Source organism: Rhineura floridana, chromosome 3 (genome assembly GCF_030035675.1).
Source record: "Rhineura floridana isolate rRhiFlo1 chromosome 3, rRhiFlo1.hap2, whole genome shotgun sequence".
NCBI lineage: Eukaryota > Metazoa > Chordata > Lepidosauria > Squamata > Rhineuridae > Rhineura > Rhineura floridana.
The window spans coordinates 159,995,499-160,022,029 of NC_084482.1; the positions used below are offsets into that span (position 1 = coordinate 159,995,499).

The 26,531-nt window shown below is 42.9% G+C and overlaps 1 protein-coding gene across 2 annotated transcripts in view; it reads left to right on the top strand.

The window, feature by feature from the left end:
* The window catches only part of SRGAP3 (SLIT-ROBO Rho GTPase activating protein 3), a 332,528-nt gene that overhangs the window by 298,703 nt on the left and 7,294 nt on the right, over positions 1-26,531 (top strand). For both annotated transcript variants that reach the window (XM_061618521.1, XM_061618522.1), the window contains exons 19-21: positions 12,551-12,731; positions 23,009-23,158; positions 23,378-23,705. In XM_061618521.1, the coding sequence (XP_061474505.1) occupies positions 12,551-12,731; positions 23,009-23,158; positions 23,378-23,705 (659 nt within the window). The remainder of the gene's footprint in view (positions 1-12,550; positions 12,732-23,008; positions 23,159-23,377; positions 23,706-26,531) is intronic.

Sequence of the window (26,531 nt, forward strand, 5' to 3'; positions counted from 1 at the left end):
AGGGGAGGGAATTCCACAGGGTAGGTGCTGCCGCACTAAAGGTCAGTTTCCTATATTGTGCAGAACGAACCGCCTGATAAGATGGTATCTGCAGGAGGCCCTCACCTGCAGAGTGCAGTAATCTACTGGGTATATAAGGAGTAAGACAGTCTTTCAGGTATCCTGGTCCCGAACTGTATAGGGCTTTGTACACCAAAACTAGAACCTTGAACTTGGCCCGGTAGCAAATGGGCAGCCAGTGCAATTCTTTCATCAACGGGGTAACATGTTGGTGATACCCTGCCCCAGTGAGCAGTCTCGCCACCGCATTTTGCACCAGCTGCAGCTTCCTGACCAACCTCAAGGGCAGCCCCACATAGAGCGCATTACAATAATCCAGCCTGGAGATTACCAGTGCGTGGACAACAGTGGTCAGGCTATTGTGGTCCAGAAACAGCCGCAGCTGTCTTACCAGCCAAAGCTGGTAAAAGGCACTCCAAGCCACCGAGGTCACCTGGGCCTCTAGCAACAAAGATGGATCCAGGAGCACCCCCAGACTACGGACCTGCTCTTTCAGGGGGAGTACGGCCCCATCCAAAGCAGGCAACTGACCAATTATCCGAACTCGGGAACTACCAACCCACAGTGCTGCCATCTTGCTAGGATTCAGGCTCAGTTTATTGGCCCTCATCCAGCTCACCACCAAGTCCAGGCAGCAGTTCAGGGCTTGCACAGCCTCTCCCGATTCAGATGTTACAGAGAAATAGAGCTCAGTATCATCAGCGTACTGCTGATGCCTCACCCTGAATCTCCTGATGACTGCTCCCAAGGGCTTCATGTAGATGTTAAACAGCATGAGGGACAAGATGGTACCCTGCAGCACCCCACAGCACAACTGCCAGGGGGCTAAAACACAGTCACCCAATGCTATTCTCTGAGAGCTACCCTGGAGATAGGATCAGAACCACTGTAAAACAGTGCCTCCAATACCCATCTCACCAAGTCGGCCCAGAAGGATACTGTGGTCAATGGTATAAAAAGCCGCTGAGAGATCAAGTAAGAATAACAGGGTCACATTTCCCCTGTCCTTCTCCCGATAAAGGTCATCCATCAGGGCAACCAAGGCCAATTCAGTCCCATAACCAGGCCTGAACCCAGACTAGGATGGGTCAAGATAGTCTGTTGCATCCAAGAGTACTTGCAATTGCTGCACCACAACCCGCTCAATCACCTTCCCTAAAAAGGGGGTATTTGCACCGGCCAGTAGTTGTCACAAACCAGTGGGTCCAGGGTGGGCTTTTTCAGGAGTGGTCGGATTACCGCCTCTTTCAAGGCAGCTGGAACCACTCCCTCCTGCGATGATGCGTTGATCACACCATGGATCCACTCAGTCAGACCCCCTCGTCAAGCTTTAATAAGCCAAGAAAGGCAAGGGTCAAGAAGACACGTTGCTGACCACATCATTGCAAGCACCTTGTCTATGTCATCAGGCCACATCAACTGAAACCGTTCCCAAGAAGTTGCAGCAGACGTTGCACTGGACACCTCACTGGGGTCGACAGTAGATGTGGAGGAACCATCAAGACTGCTACGGAGGCGAGCAACTTTACCCTCAAAGTGCCTTGCAAATAATTCACAGTGGGCCTCCGAAGTGTCTAAAATTCCATTTCCTGGAGTTGATGTCAAGAGACCCCTGACAATACAGAAAAGCTCCACCGGACTGCTACTTGTGGATGCGATGGAGGCAGAGAAGTGGGCCTTCTTCACCGCCCTCACCACCACACAGTAGGCACAGTTATGTTTTATTCATGCCCGATCAGCCTCACAGCACGCCACTTGCGCTCTAGCTGTCGTCCAGCCTGTTTCATTGCCCTTAGCTCACTGGTGTACCAAGGTGCAAACCGGGCTCCACAATGCCGGAGAGGGTGCTCGGGGGTAACTGTGTGAAGAGCCCAACTTGCCTCGCTGTTCCACAGCATGACAAGGGCTTCAACAGGGTCCCCTGCTCTATCTACTGGGAACTCCCCCAGGGCATTCAGGAATCCTGTGGATTCCATTAGGCTCCGGGGGCAGACCATCTTAATCTGTCCACCACCCCTGAAGGGATGGATCAGAGCCATAAGTCTAAACTTCACCAGGAAGTTATCTGACCATGACAATGGGGTGACATCCACCACCACTCATCTCCAGACCACCCCTTCTTCCATCTGGAGCAGAAACCAAGTCGAGGGTGTGCCCTGCCCTATGTGTTCGGCCAGTAACAACTTGAGACAACCCCATGGTCGTCATGGAGGCCATGAAGTCCCAAGCCAGAACACTAGAGGCAGCCTCAGCATGGACATTGAAATCACCCAGGACTATTGTTCCGGGCTCCTCCAACACCACAGCTGAGATGGCCTCTGCCAGCTCGGTCAGAGAAGCTGCTGGGCTGTAGGGTGGACGATACACCAGCAGTAACCCTAGTTTACTGTCTCCTCAGCCCGACACCAGGTGCAGGCCTTCACAGCCAGCTCCAAGACAAAGTAGTTTCCTGGTGACAGAGATGGAAGTTCTGTAGATCACAGCAACTCCTCCCCCCCTCCCTGCAGCCTGTGCTGCTGTTGTACCGAGTATCCAGGTGGGCAAAGTTGGGTCAGATAAACTCCTCCCAGCTCACCCACCCAGGTCTCGGTAATGCACACCAAATCGGCACCTTCATCCACAATCAAATCATGGATGAGAGTGGTCTTATTGTGTACCGATCTGGCTTTAAACAACAACACACACATGCCAGTGGCCACAGCAGATGAGCAACGAGGAGCCCATCCATGAGAGGAGCGGCAGCAAGAAACAAGGTGTAGATAGCGCTGCCCTCGTCTTCCATGGTAATTCACCACCTCCCCATGGCTATTTTTCCCTCTGACCATAATCACTGAAATTGGGGTGGCATCACCCATGTTTCTCCGTACTAAGACTCCTCCTAAACACCTGATATGGACCCAACACGAGCCCACCAACAAAGCCTGCCAGAGCAAATTATCCCAGTAGGCCTGTGCGAGAACTGGGAACAGTCATACCCATTCAAACTTTTTTACACAGGGCCCATCTACTCCCCCTCCTGTCTCACACACAGGGAGGGCCAGCCTTCTGCCAGTTACAGACTGTCACTCTGAAGGCATCTGGCGACTTTCTCCTATAATTCAGTTCACTGCACAGGCTCCCACCCTGTGCAGGAACTACACATGCACCACATACCCTCCCCACCACCAATCTCCTCTAGATTGGTTTAAAAGAAAACAAATTAAAAAGAAAAGGTAGTAGAAGGGGGTTAGCGCCCTTGCCCTCGGGATTCCCTAAGGGGTCCCCAAGGGGCAACCACCTTTGGTGTTGCCCCTTTGGTGGTGACTCTAGCGGCGGCAGACCCGCCGCCCAAGGGCAGCTGGGCTTTAATGCCTCCTGCCCCAGCCATCAGCTGATGCAAGAGGCTGCAAGATTAACTGCAGCCTCTCTCTGGAGCCAGGGTCAGGCAGGGGTCCCAGTTCTTCCAGCACTTACTAGGGACTTCAGCTGCCTCAAGGGACAGCAACTCAAAGGAGCGAGCAGCAAGCACCCAGATGCTCAGATACTCACTCCCAGGGCAGGTCTTCTTCAGTCCCCTGGTGCTGCAGCTGTTCCCCTGTTGCGGGACCCTGCTGTGGACCCTCCTGTTGCAGCTCTCACATCACTGGCAGTCCTGAAGGGGAGGGAGGACCAAGGACGCTTGTGATAAAAGAGTAGAGACATCTTTGAGGCAGACGCATCAAACGGGCCTCCATCATGGCTTCTTTGTTTTCCAGGGCTGCATTTATGTGGACGGAGGAGTTAGGCATGTGTGAGGATGTTCCCAAGCCTGTTAAGGACATAGTTTAAAAGATTTCTCATGCTTCCGCTGTAGCAGCAGATGCTACACATGATGCATTCCAGTTCTATGCCTGTTCTATGGCTGCTACCACAGTGGCTAAGCCAGATACCTGGCTTCGCCAGTGGGAGCTAGATGCAGCCTTGCAGCTGAAAATAGTAAGTATTTGGTTGAGACAAGGGATAAGAGAAAGGCTCTTCCATCTGCTAAAAAAAAGAGCGTAGGGGACACCAGATGCAGATTTTTCATCCCTATTGGCAATTTTGCTGTCCTAGGGGATTTTCTTCCTACAGATCAGGTTGGGGCCAACAAGGAAGGGAAGGAGGTCATCCCCCATGCAGGGGGGGGGGGATCCACTTCCTTTTCACCAAAATTTTCCAAACCTGCCAAGAAGGTCCCTTTGGCATGACTCTCAGGGTTCCCCAGTGTGGGCTCCCCTGTTACAGTTTTCCCATCTGTGGAGGGAGGTGACCTCAGACAGGTGAGTTTTGGAAACAGTCACCCATGGATACTCTATAGAGTTTGCACACAGACCACACAACCTCTTTGTTCCTACTCCCCACTCCCAGGACACCAGCAAGCACAAGAATTATGTACAGGCCATAAAACATTTGGTGGACATTCAAGCCATAGAGGAGGTCCCTCCTTCGGAGAGAAGATATAGGGTTTATTCCATCTTTTTCTTAGTTTTAAATAAAAATGGCGATGTCCAGGCCATCATCGACCTCAAATGGCTAAACTCCTGGGTAGCCAAAAGGCGATTAAGATGGAGACACTGAGGTCAATTGTGGTGGCATTGAGGCGGGGCAATTGGATGTCTTCTATCGACCTGTCCGAGGCTTACCTTCACATCCCCATACTGTGGTCCCATCGTCAGTTCCTTAGATTCCACTACAATGAGGGGGCACTATCAGTATTGGGCATTGCCCTTTGGCCTCAACACCGAGGGTTTTCACAAAGGTACTAGTGGCCCTGGTGGTCTTTCTTTGGAAAGGAGGGGTCCACCTTCACACTTACCTTGACAACATTCTGGTGCAAAGTCCATCCTGGGATGCTTGTGAAAGGGATACTGAGATCACTCGTGTCTCCAGCATTTGGGGCTCATTGTGAACAGAGAGAAAAGCTTTCTGAATCCAACTCAAAACATAACTCATCTGGGGGTTCAGATAGATACCAACATCTTCAGAATCTCTCTCACCCCAGAGAGGGTGGAGAAGATCACGGCAGTGATACAAACAAGGTCATCGGCCCGGATGGAGCTGATGTCTTTGGCGAGACTGCAGGGACTATTTGTAGAGCTGCAACTTGGGCTATGCCACATACCTTTGTGAAACTCTACAAAACAGATAGTTTTTTTATCAGTTGAGGCGGCATTTGGTAGTAAGGTTCTTCAGAGGATCATTCAGAAGTAGATGGGGGGAGAGGAAGCCCACCAAGAGGTGAGGGGCCTGCTCTGATACATCCCTACCAGAGAATGTCCTCCACTGCCAACAGGTAAAAATAGAAGTTTTTCTTACCGTAAACTTGTTTGATGTTGGCAGTGGAAGACATTCTCCCCACCTCACCTTCCTCTGCTGATACATCTCTGATCCTCTGCTGTTTTCTGGGAGGGGGTGGTGCTCGGGCTTCTGCCTCCATCCTACATTGTTAGTATGTTTAGGCTGTCTTGTCATGCTTTCTGCAGTACATATTCATGTTGTATTGGATGTTTCACTTATTTCTTCTTTGGCATAAGTTTCCCTGTTCTTGGGCTCTCCAAGTTGGTAGAGCGGGAGTGACATGTTCTTCATTGATAAGGGGTGGAGGAGTGGTTCTTGCTCTGTCAGTCAAACTGGAGGATGGGACGACTCCTCCCCCTGGAAGAGGAGGCAAAGGAGTCTGGACCCTGCCTGTCAGTCCAGTGGGAGTCGTCATCCATACAAGAGACTGTCCTCCACTGCCAACATCAAACAGAAGTTTACGGTAAGAAAAACTTAGAAGAATGTATGGCAACAGCCCATAGGAGCTCAATTTGATTCCCTCATTCCAGGTTATATTTCACATGTTGGTGGTTAGGAAAAGAAAAAATATATAGGTTGATATTCTACCCATACACAAACCTATCTACCCATATTTTTATTTTTTTTACAAACTGAACAATTTTGATTTGGACATCAGTGAGAATTAATAAACCTGGAACCACCTGGTGCCATTTAAATTTCACAGATTAGAAAACATTGTTTCAGAATCCTGCCTGTTGCATGACTCTGCATGCCCGTTGTCTGCTTGCTTTACTGCCTTTGTTCCATTAACATTCTCCCCTTAATGCTGCAGATATATAAACTCCACTGCTTTATAGATGCATGAAGTGAGGAAATGGCATAGGTGGCTCAAATTGTTAGTCTGTGCTAAGGGCATAAGAGAGAAGAAGGGACAAACGATAATTCAGATAACTGAAGATGGATGTTTAAAGAGAGAAAGGGAGGGAGTTGTCAACCTTCATTTTTCAATATTGGTGACTAACAGCCTACCTCAACTGAAAAGTCAAGGCAAGCAATCTTCCATTCAGGCAATTTTATGCCTGAATGGTTATGTTAATAGTTCTGATTGGAGTTTCTGGGTGATTAACCATGACACAAGCATGGTGAGGAAGAGCTGTTTCTTTTTATGAATTTACATACTTTCTCCTAGTCTCTCCCCCCCCCAACACCACAGTCTGTAGCCCTGGTGAGGAACACAGTAATGTTCCTGTGAGGTGTCCACAATAGTGACCACAATTATGTCCAATTCTGTGAGTGTCCTCTATAGATTCTACCTATTACCAACAAATATCGCTTCGCTGGGAATGGGGAAAGAGAAATTATTTGAGGTAAGATGCCTTTTCCAATATTGCCCCAGAAGACATAAGAAAGGTGAAGTCTGTTCCTAGAACTGCCTGTAACTCCCCCACCCCACCCCACCCCAGAATTGCCATGTTAGATTTGCTCAGTGTTTTTTGGGTCCAGCATTCTGATTCAAACAGTGTCCAGCAAGAAGTTCATAATCAAGATGATACGGTATAGCACACCTCCAGGTTATTGTTGCCAGCATGCAATAGTCATACATATGCAAATTGCTTCTGATCACAGGGATTCTATATAGCTGTCATTACTAATAACCACGTATAGGACTCCTACCCTTCATGAATCTATCTACTCTTTTTTTTAAGCCATTTTACTCTGGCAACAGATTATAGCTTTTTTGAGATAATTGAAGGTGGATTGAAAGAAGGATCTTGCACATGGCGAGTACATCCTGTTTTTGTCTCTGGTAAACAGATTTTGTAGCATTTCATATTGTATCAAAAACCTGTGAAACTTGTTCATCAGAGGCAACAGTGGGGAAAAGATGTGTGTCAGTATGTATGTAGCTGTGTGTGTGTGTGTGTGTGTGTGTGTGTCTGCGTGTGTATTTTATGGGAAGCAAAAACTCTTTCAAGAACTATGGTGTGTTTCATTCCTAAATTACTGGCCATCACCACCTCCCCAGATTATTTTACTGCTATCTGAACAGTAAATCAAGCCCCTTTTATCCTTAGGTGCTGTTCCAAAATAAAATAAAATAAAATAAAGGTATATATTTGAGAATGTTCCTTTGTGTTAATTAAAATATTACATATCTGCAGTACGTTTGCCCAATTTAGTTTTGTCTCTGCCCCTTTTACTTTGAAATGCTATTCTATAGATTGGGGTTTGTTTGTTTTTCAAAAAAAACCTGGAAATTTAAGAAAATGAAATTGTTCTAATGAACTGCTTGATACCATCTACTGGAAACTCTTGAAAGTGGTCCAGGGAAGTGATATGGCTGCCCCTTGTATAATATTAATTTGACACGCTTCAGTGAAGATTTATTTGCACAGTCTCATGTTGCAAGTTAGCAAGCCTCTTATTCCACCTCAGCCTCTAACTTGCTTGCATGTTTATGTGTGTAACTCTAAACGTAAAACAAGTTAAAACTGAGGAAGATGGCCTCTCAGCAGACATCCTGATCTTGATTGTCTCCTGTGGATAATTGAACCTTTCAGTAGTTTAATTAAGTGAGCGATAGTCCATCTGTCACAGGATTGGCTTATAGAAGGTCTAATAAGCACTATAGTCTATGTTCCAGTGGATCAAGCATTTTGCTTTCTATATTATAAACAGCCTTTCCCAACCTTTGGCTCCCCAGATATTGCTGGACCGCAACTCCCACCAGCCCCAGCCATCATGGCCAATGGTCAGGAATTATGGGAACTGTAGTCCAGAAACATCTGGGGACCCAAAGGTTGGGGAAAAGCTGGTATAGAGGAAACGGAGTATATACAGGCATGCCTCTGAACAACTGCATCTTTTCTGCCGTGCTGAGATTGTTGTTAGATTTATATTCATAAGATTTTAGTGCAAATTTCTCCTAATATATAGATTTTTGTATGCAATTTTGCTTAATATACAGTTTTCGCAATGCAATTTTTGCATCTTTGTAGAACTACAAGACAACATACAAAAAGTAGATAGAAATCTTAAAATTTACAAAGTTCAAAAAATTTGGAGCAATATAGGTCAGAGGGACAATACATTTGCAGCAGCCACAATCAGAGGATCCTGACAGAGTTCAAGAAAGCCTGTTTCTCAGTTCCTTCTGCCTGTGGGTGTGGTTGCATGGAGTCATCACAGTGGGATGTTAGGTGGAATGGGAGATCTGTGTATACTCCTATAGCAGATGGCATCATCCAGTTATTTCTGTTTGCCCAAATCAATTTACTTGTTCTCTGAACTTGCAGTGCAAGTGAAAAAGGATTTTTGTAACGCATTGAACCTTTACTTTTCCATTTTGTGTAAATCCGTACTGATTATTGGCAAGTCACCAATAATCTCCACCATCAATGGTGGGGAACCTCAAGCCTGCATGCCTACTTAGGTCCACCAGTCTTCTGAATATGTCCCACCAGGCCATTCTGGATAAACTATGCTCACTCGTCAGTCACATGATATCATATGATGTCAGACGCTGAGATCTGTTATGTCTGATCTAAGCACCACAGTGTTAAGATTGAAGCAAGCCTCCTCTTGCTCTTTGATAGTAAAATGCAGCAATTTATGTCTGATCTTAACACTGTGGCATTGGAGATAAGCTTCTGTCTGCTCTTCAAAAGGCAGCCTGCTCTTTAAATGGAGATTGGCTTATCTTCACTTTTAGCTCCAATCTCTCCCTGCTCCTGCATATTGAACTTTGAATCACCTGATGCCAGGTGAATGACAGCTGGGTACCTCCCCTACCTACCAAAATGACCTGCAAAGGATGGGCCAGTTCTGGATCTGGCCTTCCATGGCTCATGCATGACAGAGTTGACTCTGACCATTCCCATACAAAGACACGCATCCACAGTAACTTTGTAGTTTCTTCCCTAAACATATTTGCAAATGCAAGCAGAAAAAAGCACCAGGAATGGTTGAATAAGCATGTGAAGAATAGCCATTGCTGTTTGGGGCAGGTTGTCCTTTGGACAGGATGGAAAGAATTTGCAAAAAATATATACATTAATTTTGAAAACTTTTGTATGCAGGGCAGCTTAAATGTGTATCAAAATGGGCTCTGAGTTTCTTGACGTAGAAGGGTGACAGAAATATGACGATATCTGCAGAGGCATTTTCACAATTGAAGGCATGCATCTACATAACCTTAGGCTTGTATTTCCTCCCCCCCCCCAGTGGAGAGATGCTGCCTTACCAATAATTCAGATTACAGTAATAACATAATTTTTAAAATGAGACTAAAGTCTACAGCAGTGTTACCCAACCTTTTTTGACCCAACGCCCCTTTGCAAAATCTTTTTGTGCCCAATGCCCCCCTCAGATTAAGTATGTGCCAATGCTTCCTATTCATCCCTTAAAATATGAGTAATGCATAAAAGGTATTTTCAGTGATTATTACTGATCGTTTTTATCATGCCTTTTTATTGCACTTAGATTACACATTGAATTCTTAGTATGATTTATTAATATACATACATAGTTATAGAAAAGTAAATAAAATGAGATTTATTATAAAATGCTATTGTGATCCTTGAGCTTGATGAGTTTTGGCTAACTTCACAATATCTGGAGTATACTTGGATAGTAATAGTCTTAAGTCACCACGACTAACAATATCGAAACAGTTTCGATTCTTCGCTAGTATGCTATTCACTGCACTAAATCCTTGTTCAACGAGATAAGAAGATGGAAAGGCAATATAAAGAACTAATTAAGTCCACACAGTATGAACCAATAGAATACACTGTGTTACTTAACAACAAACTCATTCAGTTTACTGGCATTGTTTCGTTAAACAAGTTCATTTAAACATCACAGAAACAACAGGTAGCAAGTGTGTCCCATTCCTGAAGAAAACCAGCGAATAACTGACTGTCTGCGTTACCCGTTTGCACACAGCACTCATCTGTTGGAAGAATGCACCCTCCACCAATACACCCAGCTTATCAAACACTCTCTCGTGATTGGTTCCAACATCCCTCAAGACAGCATTGGAACATTACCTAGTGCCGGGGCGTGGCTAATATCCCCATTCCTTGATATGACACTGGCCGCTATTCAGAATTTCTTTACTAAAGAGCACACGGTATTTATAGTGTTATTTCCATGAACTGAGACTATTAAATGCACTCTAACTGGGGACAAAACAGTTTAAAAATTAATGATTTGTGTATTAAATAAAATTAAACTTAAATGCTTCAACTGTTGCATCAGACCGCCAAATGTCAACGCCCCCTTAATGAACCCATATGCCCCCCTAAAGTTTGTAGTCATGCCAATGCCCCCCTGAAAGGTTGTAACACCCCCCGGGGGGGCGCTACCGCCCACGTTGGGAATCGCAATGAAGCTGTGAGGCTTCTCACATTAAACTAAATTATCTTCTGTCTCTCAGCATGGGAGAAACAGAAATCTTTTCCAAATACAGGACTGGGGAGTGGGGCTAAATGCATCCTGATTAGAGATGGGGGAGAAAATCCACTAGATCAAACTTATTGCCAGATTTTGACATAATCCGACAATCCATTGTGTTTTTGGACCAGCATTGATTTCTTGTGGCAGGTCACCTCTGTCATTGGCACTTTTTTTAAAAAAAAATCGGCTCTGAATTTTATGTTATTGTCTTCGTAATTGGCTTTCCTCTAAGCTGATGCATTTGCTGTCTAGATGATAACGATCACCATTTACATCCATTATTCTCCCTCCAATTTTCTCTTTATTTTGTTAATTCTCATAAATGACCAACAACCCATCCTTTTTTTCCTGCCTGCCCATTAAATTGTAATACAGAGCAGACTTCGACAGGATTCCACCGCTCCCCAAGGCTTTTGAATCTCTGCTGCTGCTGCTGTGTGTGTGTGACTGATTGTGTTGTGGGTGAGTGACTTAGTTATAAATTCCTCACTTTCACCAAGGCCCAAGCCATGCTGATCGAATATGGCACATGAAGTGATGCATCTTCTGGTGCGTGGTAATGTGTAGATTTCTTTAGGATCTTGTAAACGATCAAAGAAATACAAATACAAGGTAGTGGTGCTGCTGATAAAGTAATTCAGCCATGGCATTTGCAGGGTTAAAATATATTATTTATATAAACATTTTTAATTATAGAAAAAAGTTATTTACAAATATAAAATAATAATGGCAAAATCATATCATTAGCAATATTACTTTCTGCTTTTAAAACATATTATACTCTCAGTTTCCATTATATAAAAACAGAACAAATAAAAGGCAATCTTTGGTAAAAATTATTTGTTACTTTGTGTTTTTTTATGTTAAAATTTGCAGAAAAAAATAAGTTAAAATAAGCAGTGGTGGTCGACTTTTCAACAGTAAAAATCAAAAGTACTGCAAAACAGCAAGAATAGTGAAATGAGGGAGGGAGTAACCTTTAAGGCAAGAGACAGACTCAGTGGGTGATTATCTGCCTTATTGATAAGTACAGGCATACCACGGTTAACCTTGCTTCACTTAACGTTGCCTCGCTATAACATACATGCTCCATACGTCCCCATACCCCGCTTAACGTTTGCGCGCTTTGCAATAACGTACACTTTATTGGCATGACGCCGCTGCCATCTAGTGGTGATTGCATGCAGTACAAGTGAAGACAATTGCTTCACTTAAAGGTTATTTTCGCTTAAAGTATACTCTCCGGTCCCATTGCGAACGTTAAAGCGGGGTATGCCTGTAAATAGAAAAAAAGGTGGAACAAGCACCGATAGCATAAGCATTTTCATTAGAAATTATGGGGGGTTGCTTAAAAAACCCAGCCGATTGACAGCTGTGAAAGCGAGAACAAAGAAATGGTGGATCAACATCAAAAGCCAGACTCTCAGAATTAAAATGGATAGGAACCAGCTAGCAAACCCCATCTCTAATCCTGATACATAAAGTTTGGGTGTTTTCCTATTGTGTAGATTTTTTTTAATGCCCCAAAGCTTCTATGTTCTGAAGAATGTCAAGAAAAGAAAATTTAGCTTCCAAAGAAGTGAGCACTTGGAGAAAATGTTCTCAGGATAAAGGGACAGTATTAGCCAATGCCATATTAATGTCAACTTTAACAATTAAGGTTTTCTCTTATGTCACAATGTGCTGCGTTACTTGCCAATTGCAGCTTCCCTTTCATTGTCTTTCTTGTCTTCTCCCTCCCATATGCTTATAGAGGTGGAACAGATTGAAGCAATTGCAAAGTTTGACTATACTGGGCGGTCCCCACGCGAGTTGTCCTTCAAGAAAGGTGCCTCACTTCTTTTGTACCATCGAGCATCTGAGGACTGGTGGGAAGGTCGCCATAATGGTGTAGATGGCCTCATACCACATCAGTACATAGTGGTGCAAGACATGTAAGTGGGAAGAAGATTGCTGCACAGGGCCTCGCATTGTTACCTGTAATCAGATTCAAGAGGTGAAATGAAGTACAATGGGGGTAGCTGCTTATTTTGGGTGGAAATTGCTGTGTTGTCTTGTGCTTCTTCAATAGCTCAGGGAATGGGATGATTTTGTTTTAGATCTCAGTGTTTCTCTCTTCCCCCCCCATAACATTCTTATACCACCTATAGCTGTACACCCAAAGAGTGCTATATCTCTCTCACAGAGCAACAGTTCCTAGAGTAATTCCCAGAGACTCTGGGAACTGTAGCTCTGTGAGGGGAATAGGTGTCTCCTGAGAACTTTAGCACATTTAACAAGCTACAGTTTCCAGGATTCTTGGGGGGGGAGCCACAACTGTTAAAGTGATATCATAGTGCTTTAAATGACTGGCTGTAGAGACAGAGGGAGTCTAGGAGGGGGCCATCTGCAAAAAAAAGTAATGGGACTGTGTCCCAAGGAGTCCCATCGTGAAAACACACCTGCTCTACTATAGCGTTTTTGAGGCAAGGCAACCAGAACTGTACACAATCTGCAATGTCATCCATGGACAACATGCAGCTGTGAATTTTATTTGTGACCATCCTGATATCAAAGCCATCAGATCTGTGGGATCTAATCAAGCTGGAAAATATATCTATGAAAGGGGTTCCAGGAATGCCAAGAGAGTGCAGGCCAATATGGTAACACTATGCATCTGTGTTGACAACTCAGTTCATAGGAAAGCTGTTGATGATCCTGAAAACACTTTTAAAATAGTGATAATTTTAATGCCTTGAGTTGTAATTCTTACGTTTTGGAATTTCATTTGAAAATGGCAAACTTTGAAATCATTATTGACATACAGTACATTTTAAATATGATTAACCCAAAACCTTTAAATATATATTCAATAACTCTTAATTCTCTAGCAGAAAATTTCAAATATGTAAAAAGCTTTTTGTGACTCCCATTAGTCCTCGCTTTGTATTGATAACACAGCCGTATTTTCCTTGAAGGTCTGAGACTATTTAAAAGAGTTGTTTAAAGATTAAGGTTTCATTCATGTTTATGTATATGCATATTGTTTATGTATTTTGCTTTGTAAATTAATTTGATATGTTTGATATATTTGATATTGTACCTTGTGTATTTTATTGTAAACCACTTTGATATCTTTTAGATAGTAAGCAGTCTATAAATGGAAATAATAATAATAATAATAATAATAATAATAATAATAATAATAATAATAATAATAATAATAATAATAATAATAATAAATGAATAGTCATGATGTCCCCCTCTAGGATGCACACCTTAATGTGGTGAGGGGGTTTGAGAGTGTTGAAGAAGCTGAGAGCAAAACCGTCAGGAGTCTAGACCAAGAGGCTAGACTCCTAGCAGGGGCACCCAAGGCGGAGTGGTCAAAGCTGAAACACCAAACTAAGATGCATCCAAACTCAGAGGAAGGCAATGGTAAACCACCACTGAATATCTCTTACCACGAAAACCCTATGAACAGAGCATCCAAAATGCAACATCCAAAGTGCTGGAAGATGAGACCCCCAGTTCAGAAGGCACTCAACGAGCTACTGGGGAAGGACAAAGGACAAGTACAAGTAGCGCTGTGACTAATGATGCAGCTGGGTCAAAGTTGAAAGGAAGCCCAGAGGCTGATGTGCACAGATGCAAAAGGAGAGTCTGGAGTTGTACAACGCACACAGTAGGAACATGGAATGTGAGAAGCATGAACCAGGGAAAGTTAGAAACTGTCAAGCAAGTAATGGAACGCATCAACATTACAATACCTGGTGTGAGCAAACTAAAATGGACGGAAATGGGACATTTTCAATCAAGCAACTACAAAATATCTTATGCAGGAAATGAGAAATCAAGAAGAAATGGGGTTGCTTTAATAGTGAGAAGTGATGTAGCAAGAGCAATTAAGAACTACAACGCAAGAACTGAGCGAGTGATATCAAAGAGATTAAATGGGAAACCTATCAACATAACCATCATCCAAGTCTGCTCCAACGGCAAACGCAGAAGGAGGAATTGGAGAGATTTTATACAGAAGTACAGGAGGAAATTGATCACACACCAAAACAAGGTGTGCTGATAATCATGGGGGATTGGAATGCAAAAGTAGGTAACAGAGAAGAATTAGGAATTGTTGGGAAATGGGGCCTAGGAGACAGAAATGAAGCAGGAGAAAGATTTACTGAATTCTGTGAAGCCAATAATTTGTTTCTTGCGAACTCATTTTTTGAGCAGCCAAAAAGACGACTGGACAAATGGACATCACCAGATGGTCAATATAGAAATCAAATTGATTATATAATTGGTAGCAGAAGATGGAGAAGTTCCATGCAGCTGTGAGGTCCTGGAAGCAAAATTTAGGTTGCTAGGTAGGATGCTGAAAGCCAGGACCTCCAAGGTGGCTTTCTCTGAAATGCTACCGGTTCCACCAGCCAGACAGGCCCAGCTTTGCAGTCTCAATGCGTGGATGAGACGATGGTGTCGGGTGGAAGGGTTTGGATTTGTTAGGCACTGGGGAACATTTTGGGACAAGCCGGGCCTGTACAAAAGGGACGGGATCCACTTGAACCAGAATGGAACCAGACTGCTGGCACTTAAAATTAAAAAGGTAGCAGAGCAGCTTTTAAACTGACTGAGGGGGGAAACCCGACAGGAGCTGAGGAAGGTCCGGTTCAGAATAAACCTCCCTCCTGGGATAAAAACCAAAGAAATGATGAAATTTTAAAAGGGGTAGGCCTAGAAGTAGGCATTGTGAGAGCAGGGGCACAGGATATAAATTCAGAAGAGCAAAATTACCACAGGTCAAATCACAAGTGCCAAAGACACTTGAAGAGAGACACTGCTTACAAGTGCCTGTGCGCTAATGCTAGGAGCCTCCGAACCAAGATGGGAGAACTGGAGTGCTTGGTCTTAGAAGAGAACATTGATATAGTGAGCATAACGGAGACCTGGTGGAATGGAGAAAACCAGTGGGATATGGTTATCCCTGGATATAAACTATATCGGAAGGACAGGGCAGGACGTATTGGTGGCGGAGTCGCTCTTTACGTGAAAGAAGGCATTGAATCCAGCAAGCTGGAAACCCCAAAAGAGGCAGACTCCTCCACAGAATCGTTGTGGGTGGTGATACCATGCCCCAGGAGGGACTTAATACTGGGAACGATCTATCGTCCCCCTGATCAAAATGCTCAGGGAGACCTTGAGATGAGATATGAAATTGAGGAAGCATCCAAACTAGGAAATGTGGTAGTAATGGGTGACTTCAACTACCCGGACATAGACTGGCCGCATATGTGTTCCAGTCATGACAAAGAAGCAAAGTTTCTAGATATTCTAAATGACTATTCCCTAGACCAGTTGGTCATGGAACCGACCAGAGGGACGGCAACCCTGGACTTAATCCTCAGTGGGGACCAGGACCTGGTGCGAGATGTAAGTGTTGTTGAACCGATTGGGAGCAGTGAACACAGTGCTATTAAATTAAACATACATGTAACTGGCCAATTGCCAAGAAAATCCAACATGGTCACATTTGACTTCAAAAGAGGAAACTTCACAAAAATGAGGGGATTGGTAAAAAGAAAGCTGAAAAACAAAGTCCAGAGGGTCACATCACTCGAAAATGCTTGGAAGTTGTTTAAAAACACTATATTAGAAGCTCAACTGGAGTGCATACCGCAGATCAGAAAAGGTACCGCCAGGGCCAAGAAGATGCCAGCATGGTTAACAAGCAAAGTCAAGGAAGCTCTTAGAGGCAAAAAGTCTTCCTTCAGAAAATGGAAGTCTTGTCCGAATGAAGAAAATAAAGAAGAACACAAACTCTGGCAAAAGAAATGCAAGAAGACAATAAGGGATGCTAAAAAACAATTTGAGGAGCATATTGCTAAGAACATAAAAACCAACAACAAAAAATTCCATAAATACATTCAAAGCAGGAGACCATCTAGGGAGGTGATTGGACCCTTGGATGATAAGGGAGTCAAAGGTGTACTAAAGAACAATAAGGAGATTGCAGAGAAGCTAAATGAATTCTTTGCATCTGTCTTCACAGTGGAAGATATAGGGCAGATCCCTGAACCTGAACTAACATTTGCAGGAAAGGATTCTGAGGAACTGAGACAAATAGTAGTAATGAGAAAGGAAGTTCTAGGCTTAATGGACAATATAAAAACTTGACAAATCACCGGGCCCGGATGGCATCCACCTGAGAGTTCTCAAAGAACTCAGATGTGAAATTGCTGATCTGCTAACTAAAATATGTAACTTGTCCCTCGGGTCCTCCTCCATGCCTGAGGACTGGAAAGTGGCAAATGTAACGCCAATATTCAAAAAGGGATCCAGAGGGGATCCCGGAAATTACAGGCCAGTTAGCTTAACTTCTGTCCCTGGAAAACTGGTAGAAAGTATTATTAAAGCTAGATTAACTAAGCACATAGAAGAACAAGCCTTGCTGAAGCAGAGCCAGCATGGCTTCTCCAAGGGAAAGTCCTGTCTCAGTAACCTATTAGAATTCTTTGAGAGTGTCAACAAGCATACAGATAGAGGTGATCCAGTGGACATAGTGTACTTAGACTTTCAAAAAGCTTTTGACAAGGTACCTCACCAAAGACTTCTGAGGAAGCTTAGCAGTCATGGAATAAGAGGAGAGGTCCTCTTGTGGATAAGGAATTGGTTGAGAAGCAGAAAGCAGAGAGTAGGAATAAACGGACAGTTCTCCCAATGGAGGGCTGTAGAAAGTGGAGTCCCTCAAGGATCGGTATTGGGACCTGTACTTTTCAACTTGTTCATTAATGACCTAGAATTAGGAGTGAGCAGTGAAGTGGCCAAGTTTGCTGACGATACTAAATTGTTCAGGGTTGTTAAAACAAAAAGGGATTGCGAAGAGCTCCAAAAAGACCTCTCCAAACTGAGTGAATGGGCAGAAAAATGGCAAATGCAATTCAATATAAACAAGTGTAAAATTATGCATATTGGAGCAAAAAATCTGAATTTCACATATACGCTCATGGGGTCTGAACTGGCGGTGACCGACCAGGAGAGAGACCTCGGGGTTGTAGTGGACAGCACGATGAAAATGTCGACCCAGTGTGCGGCAGCTGTGAAAAAGGCAAATTCCATGCTAGGGATAATTAGGAAAGGTATTGAAAATAAAACAGCCGATATCATAATGCCATTGTATAAATCTATGGTGCGGCCGCATTTGGAATACTGTGTACAGTTCTGGTCGCCTCATCTGAAAAAGGATATTATAGAGTTGGAAAAGGTTCAGAAGAGGGCAACCAGAATGATCAAGGGGATGGAGCGACTCCCTTACGAGGAAAGGTTGCAGCATTTGGGGCTTTTTAGTTTAGAGAAAAGGCGGGTCAGAGGAGACATGATAGAAGTGTATAAAATGATGCATGGCATTGAGAAAGTGGATAGAGAAAAGTTCTTCTCCCTCTCTCATAATACTAGAACTCGTGGACATTCAAAGAAGCTGAATGTTGGAAGATTCAGGACAGACAAAAGGAAGTACTTCTTTACTCAGCGCATAGTTAAACTATGGAATTTGCTCCCACAAGATGCAGTAATGGCCACCAGCTTGGATGGCTTTAAAAGAAGATTAGACAAATTCATGGAGGACAGGGCTATCAATGGCTACTAGCCGTGATGGCTGTGCTGTGCCACCCTAGTCAGAGGCAGCATGCTTCTGAAAACCAGTTGCCGGAAGCCTCAGGAGGGGAGAGTGTTCTTGCACTCGGGTCCTGCTTGCGGGCTTCCCCCAGGCACCTGGTTGGCCACTGTGAGAACAGGATGCTGGACTAGATGGCCACTGGCCTGATCCAGCAGGCTCTTCTTATGTTCTTATGTTCATACTTCCTGCGAAAACAAGACCAGGAGCAGACTGCGGTACAGATCATGAATTGGTCGTATCGAAAATCAGAGTATTATTTATTTATTTATTTATTTAATTAAATTTCTATACCGCCCCATAGCCGAAGCTCTCTGGGCGGTGTACAAACTAAAACTTCCATCTACAATTAAAACACATATTTAAACAATTTTAAAACTACATCCAAATTTCAAAATTGTAAACATTTTTAAGACAGACAAAAACACATACTAAAATACTAAATACTAAAATGCTAAAATGCCTGGGAGAAGAGGAAAGTTTTAACCTGGCGCCGACAGGATTAATGTTGGCGCCAGGCGTGCCTCGTCAGGAAGATCATTCCACAATTCGGGGGCCACCACTGAGAAGGCCCTCTTTCTTGTTGTCATCCTCCGAGCCTCCCTCTGAGGAGGCACCCGGCGGAGGGCCTTCGATGTTGAGCGCAGTGTACGGGTAGGTTCATATCGGGAGAGGCTTTCCATCAGGTAGCATGGTCCCAAGCCATGTAAGGCTTTATAGGTTAAAACCAGCACTTTGAATCGAGCCCGGAAACATATAGGCAGCCAATGCAAGCGGTCCAGAATCAGTGTTATATGTTCGGACCGCCTTGTCCGTGTCAATAGTCTGGGCGCTGCATTTTGCACGAGCTGCAATTTCCGAACCGTCTTCAAAGGCAGCCCCACGTAGAGCGCATTGCAGTAATCTAATTTGGAGGTTACCAGAGCATGGACAACTGCAGCGAGATTTTCCCTGTCCAGATAGGGGCGCAGCTGGGCCACCAACCGAAGTTGGTAGAAAGCTTTCCGGGCCACCGAGGCTAAAGAAGACCAACAAAGCAATCATAAGGCCAAAATACAATTTAAATAACATCCCAGAAGAATATAAAGATGAAATAAGGAACAGATTTGAGGCTTTAAACTTAGTTGACAGAGAACCAGAACAACTATGGAATCAAGTCAGAGATGTTATCAGGGAAGAATGCAAAAAGACAATACCTCTAGTTAAAAAGAGAGAAAGATGACTGAAGAAACTCTTAAAATGGTTGAAGACAGAACGAAAGCAAAAGCAAAAGGAGATAGAAACACAGTCAGAACCCTAAATGCAGCAATACAGCGACTAGTACGTAGGGACAAAGAGAACTATTACACTAGTTACTGTATAGAAATAGAAGAGGACAACAAAAAGGTAGAACAAGAGCCCTATTCTAAAAGATTAGAGAAATGAAAGGGAAATTTAAACCAAGAGTAGGGATGTTGAATAATCAACAGGGGAACACACTGACTGACCGAGATGAAATAAAAGGAAGATGGAAGCAATACACTGAAGAACTCTATAAAAGAGATGCCAGGATGACAGATTCATTCACGGAGGAACCATATGATGAAGAACCAGAAATTTTAGAATGTGAGGTGAAAGCTGCTCTTAAAATACTTGGAAGAAACAAATCACCAGGAATAGATGGCATACTAATAGAGTTGCTACAAGCTACTGAGACTGAATCTGCCCAAATTTTGATAAAAATCTGTCAATAAATATGGAAAACTAAAGAATGGCCCACAGACTGGAAGCGTTCCATATACATCCCAATTCCAAAGAAAAGGGATCCCAGGGAATGCAGTAATTATCGAACTATTGCCTTAATATCCCATGCAAGTAAAGTAATGCTCAAGATTCTACAACAAAGGCTCTTACCATATATGGAGTGAGAAATGCCACATGTCCAAGCTGGATTTAGAAAGGGAAGAGGCACCAGAGATCATATTGCAAACATACGTTGGATAATGGAACGGACCCAGGAATTTCAGAAGAAAATCACCCTGTGCTTTATAGATTACAGCAAAACCTTTGACTGTGTAGATCATGAAAAACTATGGAATGCTTTAAAAGCAATGGGGGTGCCACAGCATCTGATTGTCCTGATGCGCAACCTATACTCTGGACAAGAGGCTACTGTAAGGACAGAATATGGACAAACTGACTGGTTCCCCATCGGAAAGGGTGTGAGACGGGTGTATTTTATCACCCTATTTATTTAATCTATACGCAGAACATATCATACGGAAAGCAGGATTGGACCAAGATGAAGGAGGTGTGAAAACTGGAGGGAGAAATATCAATAATTTAAGATATGCAGACGATACCATACTTTTAGCAGAAACCAGTAATGATTTGAAACAAATGCTGATGCAAGTTAAAGAAAAAAGCACAAAAGCAGGACTACAGCTGAACGTCAAAAAGACTAAAGTAATGACAACAGAAGATTTATGTAACTTTAAAGTTGACAATGAGGACATTGAACTTGTCAAGGATTATCAATACCTTGGCACCAGGGCTGTGGAGTCGATATGTCAAACCTTCGACTCTGACTCCTCTGTTTTTTTACTGTCCAACTCCGACTCCTTCATAAATGGCAAATGTATATTAATGTATTCATATTCATAAATTAATATTAATATTAAATTTTAATATTAAATTAAAATATTAATTTTATTTTGAAGTCGGAGTCAGTACATTTCTACCGACTCCGACTCCACCCAAAATTGCTTCCAACTCCACGACTCCAACTTCACGACTCCGACTCCAACTCCACAGCCCTGCTTGGCACAGTCATATGCAAACGATACCATACTACAAGGAGAAACCAGTAATGATTTGAGACGAATGCTGATGAAAGTTAAAGAGGAAAGCACAAAAGCAGGACTACAGCTGAACGTCAAGAAGACTAAAGTAATGACAACAGAAGATTTATGTAAACTTTAAAGTTGACAATGAGGACACTGAACTTGTCAAGGATTTTCAATACCTCGGCACGGTCATTAACCTAAATGGAGACAATAGTCAAAAAATCAGAAGAAGGCTAAGACTGGGGAGGGCAGCTGTGAGAGAACTAGAAAAGGTCCTCAAATGCAAAGATGTATCACTGAACACAGAAGTCAGGATCATTCAGACCATGGTATTTCTGATCTCTATGTATGGATGTGAAAGTTGGACAGTGAAAAAAGCAGATAAGAGAAAAATAAACTCGTTTGAAATGTGGCGTTGGAGGAGAGCTTTGCGGATACCATGGACTGCGAAAAAGACAAATAATTGGGTGTTAGAACAAATTAAACCAGAACTATCACTAGAAGCTAAAATGATGAAACTGAGGTTATCATACTTTGGACACATAATGAGAAGACATGATTCATTAGAAAAGATAATAATGCTGGGAAAAATAGAAGGCAGTAGAAAAAGAGGAAGGCCAAACAAGAGCTGGATTGATTCCATAAAGGAAGCCACAGACCTGAACTTACAAGATCTGAACCGGGTGGCTCACGACAGATGCACTTGGAGGTCACTTATCCATAGGATCGCCATAAGTCATGGTCGACTTGGGGGCACATAATAACAACAACAAGACATGATGTAGCACAGAAACGATATGATCTAGCAAGCAGGAATGTTTTTAATATGACTACAGTATTATGTTTTGCAAGTATTGCGTTCAGGACAATTTGATACAAGAGGCAGTTTTAAAGAGGAGACCAATAATTGCAAACATGAGAAGAGCCCTACCGGATTAATCCAAAGGTCCATGTATTCCAGCCTCCTCACAGTGGCCAACCATATGCCTGTGGGAAGCCAAAAGCAGGACCTCAGCACAACTGCGCTCTCCCCACTTGTGCTCCCAGCAACTGGTATTCAGAGGCCGATCACCTCCAGTACTAGAGGAAAGTACACAGCCATCATGACTAGTAGTCATTGATAGCCTTATCCTCCATGAATTTGTCCCATCCTCTTTTAAAGCCATCCAAGTTGGTGGCCATCTCTACATCCTGTGGGAGCGAATTTCATAGCCTAAGTCTCTGCTGTGTGATTAAGATGTCCTAGATAAATTAGCAATGTCTACCAAATATCAGTTCCCTGAATGATGAGAAAAATAAACAATTGTAATTCCTTGGAATGAAGTAGCTCTACAGGTTGCTGTACTATGTACCTGGGAGCAAAGGGTTGTCTTCAACTAAGTCCTACTCAGAAGTAGACCCGCTGAAATTAATGAACCTAAGTCATGTCTATTAACTTTAATGGGTGTACTTTGAGTAGGGCTAGCATTGAATACCACCCAACATGGTAAAGAGAAGACCCTATGGGTCAGTTGAACAAGAGTGTGTGTTTTGGATCTGTTGGGGCTTACATAAAGTTGGGCATCAGGATGGAACTTCGAGTAGTCTGTTCTCAGCTCCACTTGGTGGACTACACTCCCTCCCCAAACATTATTGCATTCACATGCACCTCCAATCAAGCAGAGCTCCTCCCTCAGGCATGAGGCATTCAGTTATCTGTTCTGTTTTGACTGACAGAGGGTTTCATTATTTATAGGGATGATGCATTCTCAGATAGCCTGAGTCAAAAAGCAGACAGTGAAGCAAGCAGTGGACCCCTGCTGGATGATAAAGCCTCATCAAAGAATGACATCCAGTCTCCAACAGACCACATTCCAGACTATGGATTTGGGGGAGTAATGGGACGGTAGGCAACTGATTTGTTCTCATCTTCCTCTTTGTCTTCTTCCTCTTTTTGTGACAGGCAAGATGGTCTGAATGCATTGGCTGGAGGAAATTTATGAGCCAACTTGTACAATTCGTGCTATGTTTAAACTGGAAGGAGATTCACTTATTAGTCCAGATGGCTTAGGTAGCGTGGAGTGGGAGTGAGGATTTCACAAGCCTCTTGACTTTTTCTTTACAGTGTGAGATTGAGATCTGATGGAGCAGCAATCCCTCGCCGTCGAAGTGGAGGAGATACACACAGCCCTCCAAGAGGGATTGGTCCTGGAATAGACACCCCTCCTCGAGCAGCAGCTTGTCCCAGCAGTCCCCACATATTACCACTGAACAGAGGCAGGATTGACAGCCCAGAGAAACGCAGGATGGCAACTTTTGGTAGTGCTGGCAGTATCAATTATCCAGACAGGAAGGCCTTGATCGATGGCCATCCGTTGAGGCCCACTTGTAGCTCAACACGGCACAGTAGTCTCGGGGATCAGAAATCACTAGAAGCTGAAGCACTTGCAGAGGTAGGAGAGCCTTATAAATCATTTACATATTATGAAAAAGTGAAATGGTGCCAATGCTTCAGGGAACAGATTTTAGGGATTTCAACCATTTCCATATTGACCCATCCAGAATGGCTTCTTTAAGGCATGTTTCTTTCTACCCTTGCAGCAAGTGAATCAAGAACCATATCAAACAATCTTTTTGGCATTGGTGAGTGGATCCCATTTACTGTTGACTGGACTGAAGCTTACTGAACTGTGACCCACCCTAAGCCAGTCACTTTCAGGGTCTCACTCAAGTGGTCTCATCTGTTGGATCACTGTAGTGCATTTCAATCTTAAAAACAAATACTTTTTAAATGCTTTAGCACTTACCCTTCCAGTGTAATATGTGTATCCTAGAGAATTTAAGCAGTCTCCAAGCCATACAAAACTGGAAGTAATGAAGCCTGTGACCAGAGAAAAGCAGAACCTAAGTTATGGCAACTGGAATCTGAGCAAAAATAATGTTCTCATAAGGCAGTTCCCTGAATTTTCCCCATTATACAGAAGGAGAACTGAGACTTACTGCAGAAATCTTTTCTTGTGTAAAACCAGGTGATTCATGATGGTTGATCTTTTTCATAAAGTCTTGTCAGTCTACATTACTATTCTCGATATTGAACTATGCTGGCTGCCAGTCCACATAATCAGAACATATTTTGTCTTGTTATCTCAAAGCATCTTGTGAAGAAACTGATCAATTAGCTGAGTGCTAAATAAAATACATAGTTTTAATAGTAACCATATTTGTTAGCCAATCTGGGCTGACAAGTATGTTTTGTGTCAATAAACAAACAAACTAGTAGCTGATGATAAAGGGGAAGGCTAATTTTCATGCTTCTCTAACAAGCTAATCTGTAAGGCTAATTGCTTCATTAGAAACCACATCAGGCTTTTACAACTTAATAGTGGGTGTATGTGTAAGTGCGTATGTATCAGTTTTCACAAGGACCACAGTGCACATGAAGGGGAAGTTTAATAAAAAAAAAATGCCTCCACCCAAACATGAGCTGTAGGGGAAAAAATATTTTTATGTGAGGAGGATGCTGATTTGAAGCATCAGAGTGAACAATGAAAAGGGTATAAGGGTGTTGGGAGATGAGACTTTGGGTTTTTAAAAAATCTGAAACTGTAAGGGACTGTATTAGTAGGTAGCCTTTAAGGACTAAATGGAGGAACATTTTTCTTTGAACCCTCAGCTGAGCCTTTTTACGTTTTGCTGCATGGGTTGCTCAAAGGTTGGTGGAGCTGTTTATTTTCAATGTAACACTTACTAGCTTTTGACACCTTTCAACCTTTTCTGTGTGGGCTGTTGATTGATTGATTATGTTGTCACTTTGTTGCTTGCCTGCTTGTTATTGTGGTAGGTTTCACCATAGCAACCCTAATGGCTGCTGGTGTTCAGTTTTTAAAGACAATCTTCAATTGTTTTGCAGTGCAATGGTTTAGGTTTAATAGCATTATCCCACATATCCCACCTTAAGGGTTATGGAGACTTTGCTTTAATTCAGGTGGTGTTTTCTTTTTTCCCTTTCTTCCTTTTTTGTTTAGTATTTTATTTGCACAGCAGTAAACCAAATAAAATAATACTGCTTTTTTCCCACCAGTGGCAGCTCTTTGTCTCATGCTCTTCAAATTGCTATTAAAAGGAATTAGTAACTGTTTGTGTGGGCCTTTACTCCTAAAATGGGCACAGAGGCCAGCAAAGAAGGAACTACCAACTGGGCATTTAAAAACTTCTGTAGCCAGTTGATGGATACCTAACAGAAAGCGGAACCCTTGCTTTAATAACAGATAGGATAGCCTCCTATCTTTGTAATAAAGACAAGACAGGGTGGCAGATCTCTAGGTCATCAAGTTTTATTTCCAGAATACTTTATAAAAGTTTTTTTTAACAAGCAGAGAAGAAATGCAAGTAAAGAAAGCAGAGTGGGAACAAATGGCTAGTAAAGGAAGAGCAGCTGGCAACAACCAGAGAGAAACACCTCTTTGTTTTATAAAAGCACCTTTTCATATCAGCAAGAAATATGGAAAATAGCTGATTGTTCAGTGCTCTGTTAGGTACATGAATGGACAGCCAGGGAGGGTTATTAAAATTTGGATTAGACTATATTACCTACCCTTCAAATTAAAAGGGAAAAAAACTATGATAGTAAAATAATGATTTTTTACGAAAGGATTTAGAGTGGACTCTGCCGCAAACAAGCTGCAGGGGTGTGATTGGGCATTTATACTTTTCCTTTGCAATACTGATGTTTCAATCCTACACATTTGAAATAAATCCCATTGACCTTGGTGGGGTTTTGTTCTGAAAGGACAGCTTCTCACAGTGCATCCTATGTACATCTTCAAATTCCAGTTCTGTGTATTTTAGGATTATATCTGTTTTGGGACTTTTTTTGCAAATGAGTATTGTGGGGTTGGGAATTTATAGTTTCACTGAAGTATAACAGATGGAAGGGATTTGAGAGGAAGGCTCTACCTCTGTCCAATCATCCTCCCTCTCCATCCTGAAGCAAATATATCCATCCTGAAGTAAACATGCTCGTTTTGTTGTCAGTAATGCAGTCCAAAAATCAGAGCTTGGAAAAGTTACTTTTTTGAACTACAACTCCCATCAGCCCAATCTAGTGGCCATGCTAGCTGGGGCTGATGGGAGTTGTAGTTCAAAAAAGTAACTTTTCCAAGCTCTGCCAAAAATCACGTTAGCACTTTCCCCCCCCTACATAGTACATAGGTCAGTTTTATCTGCTGAAGTTAGTAAAATACATTATTCATCGATAGATGTCAAAAGTTGTGTGTTAA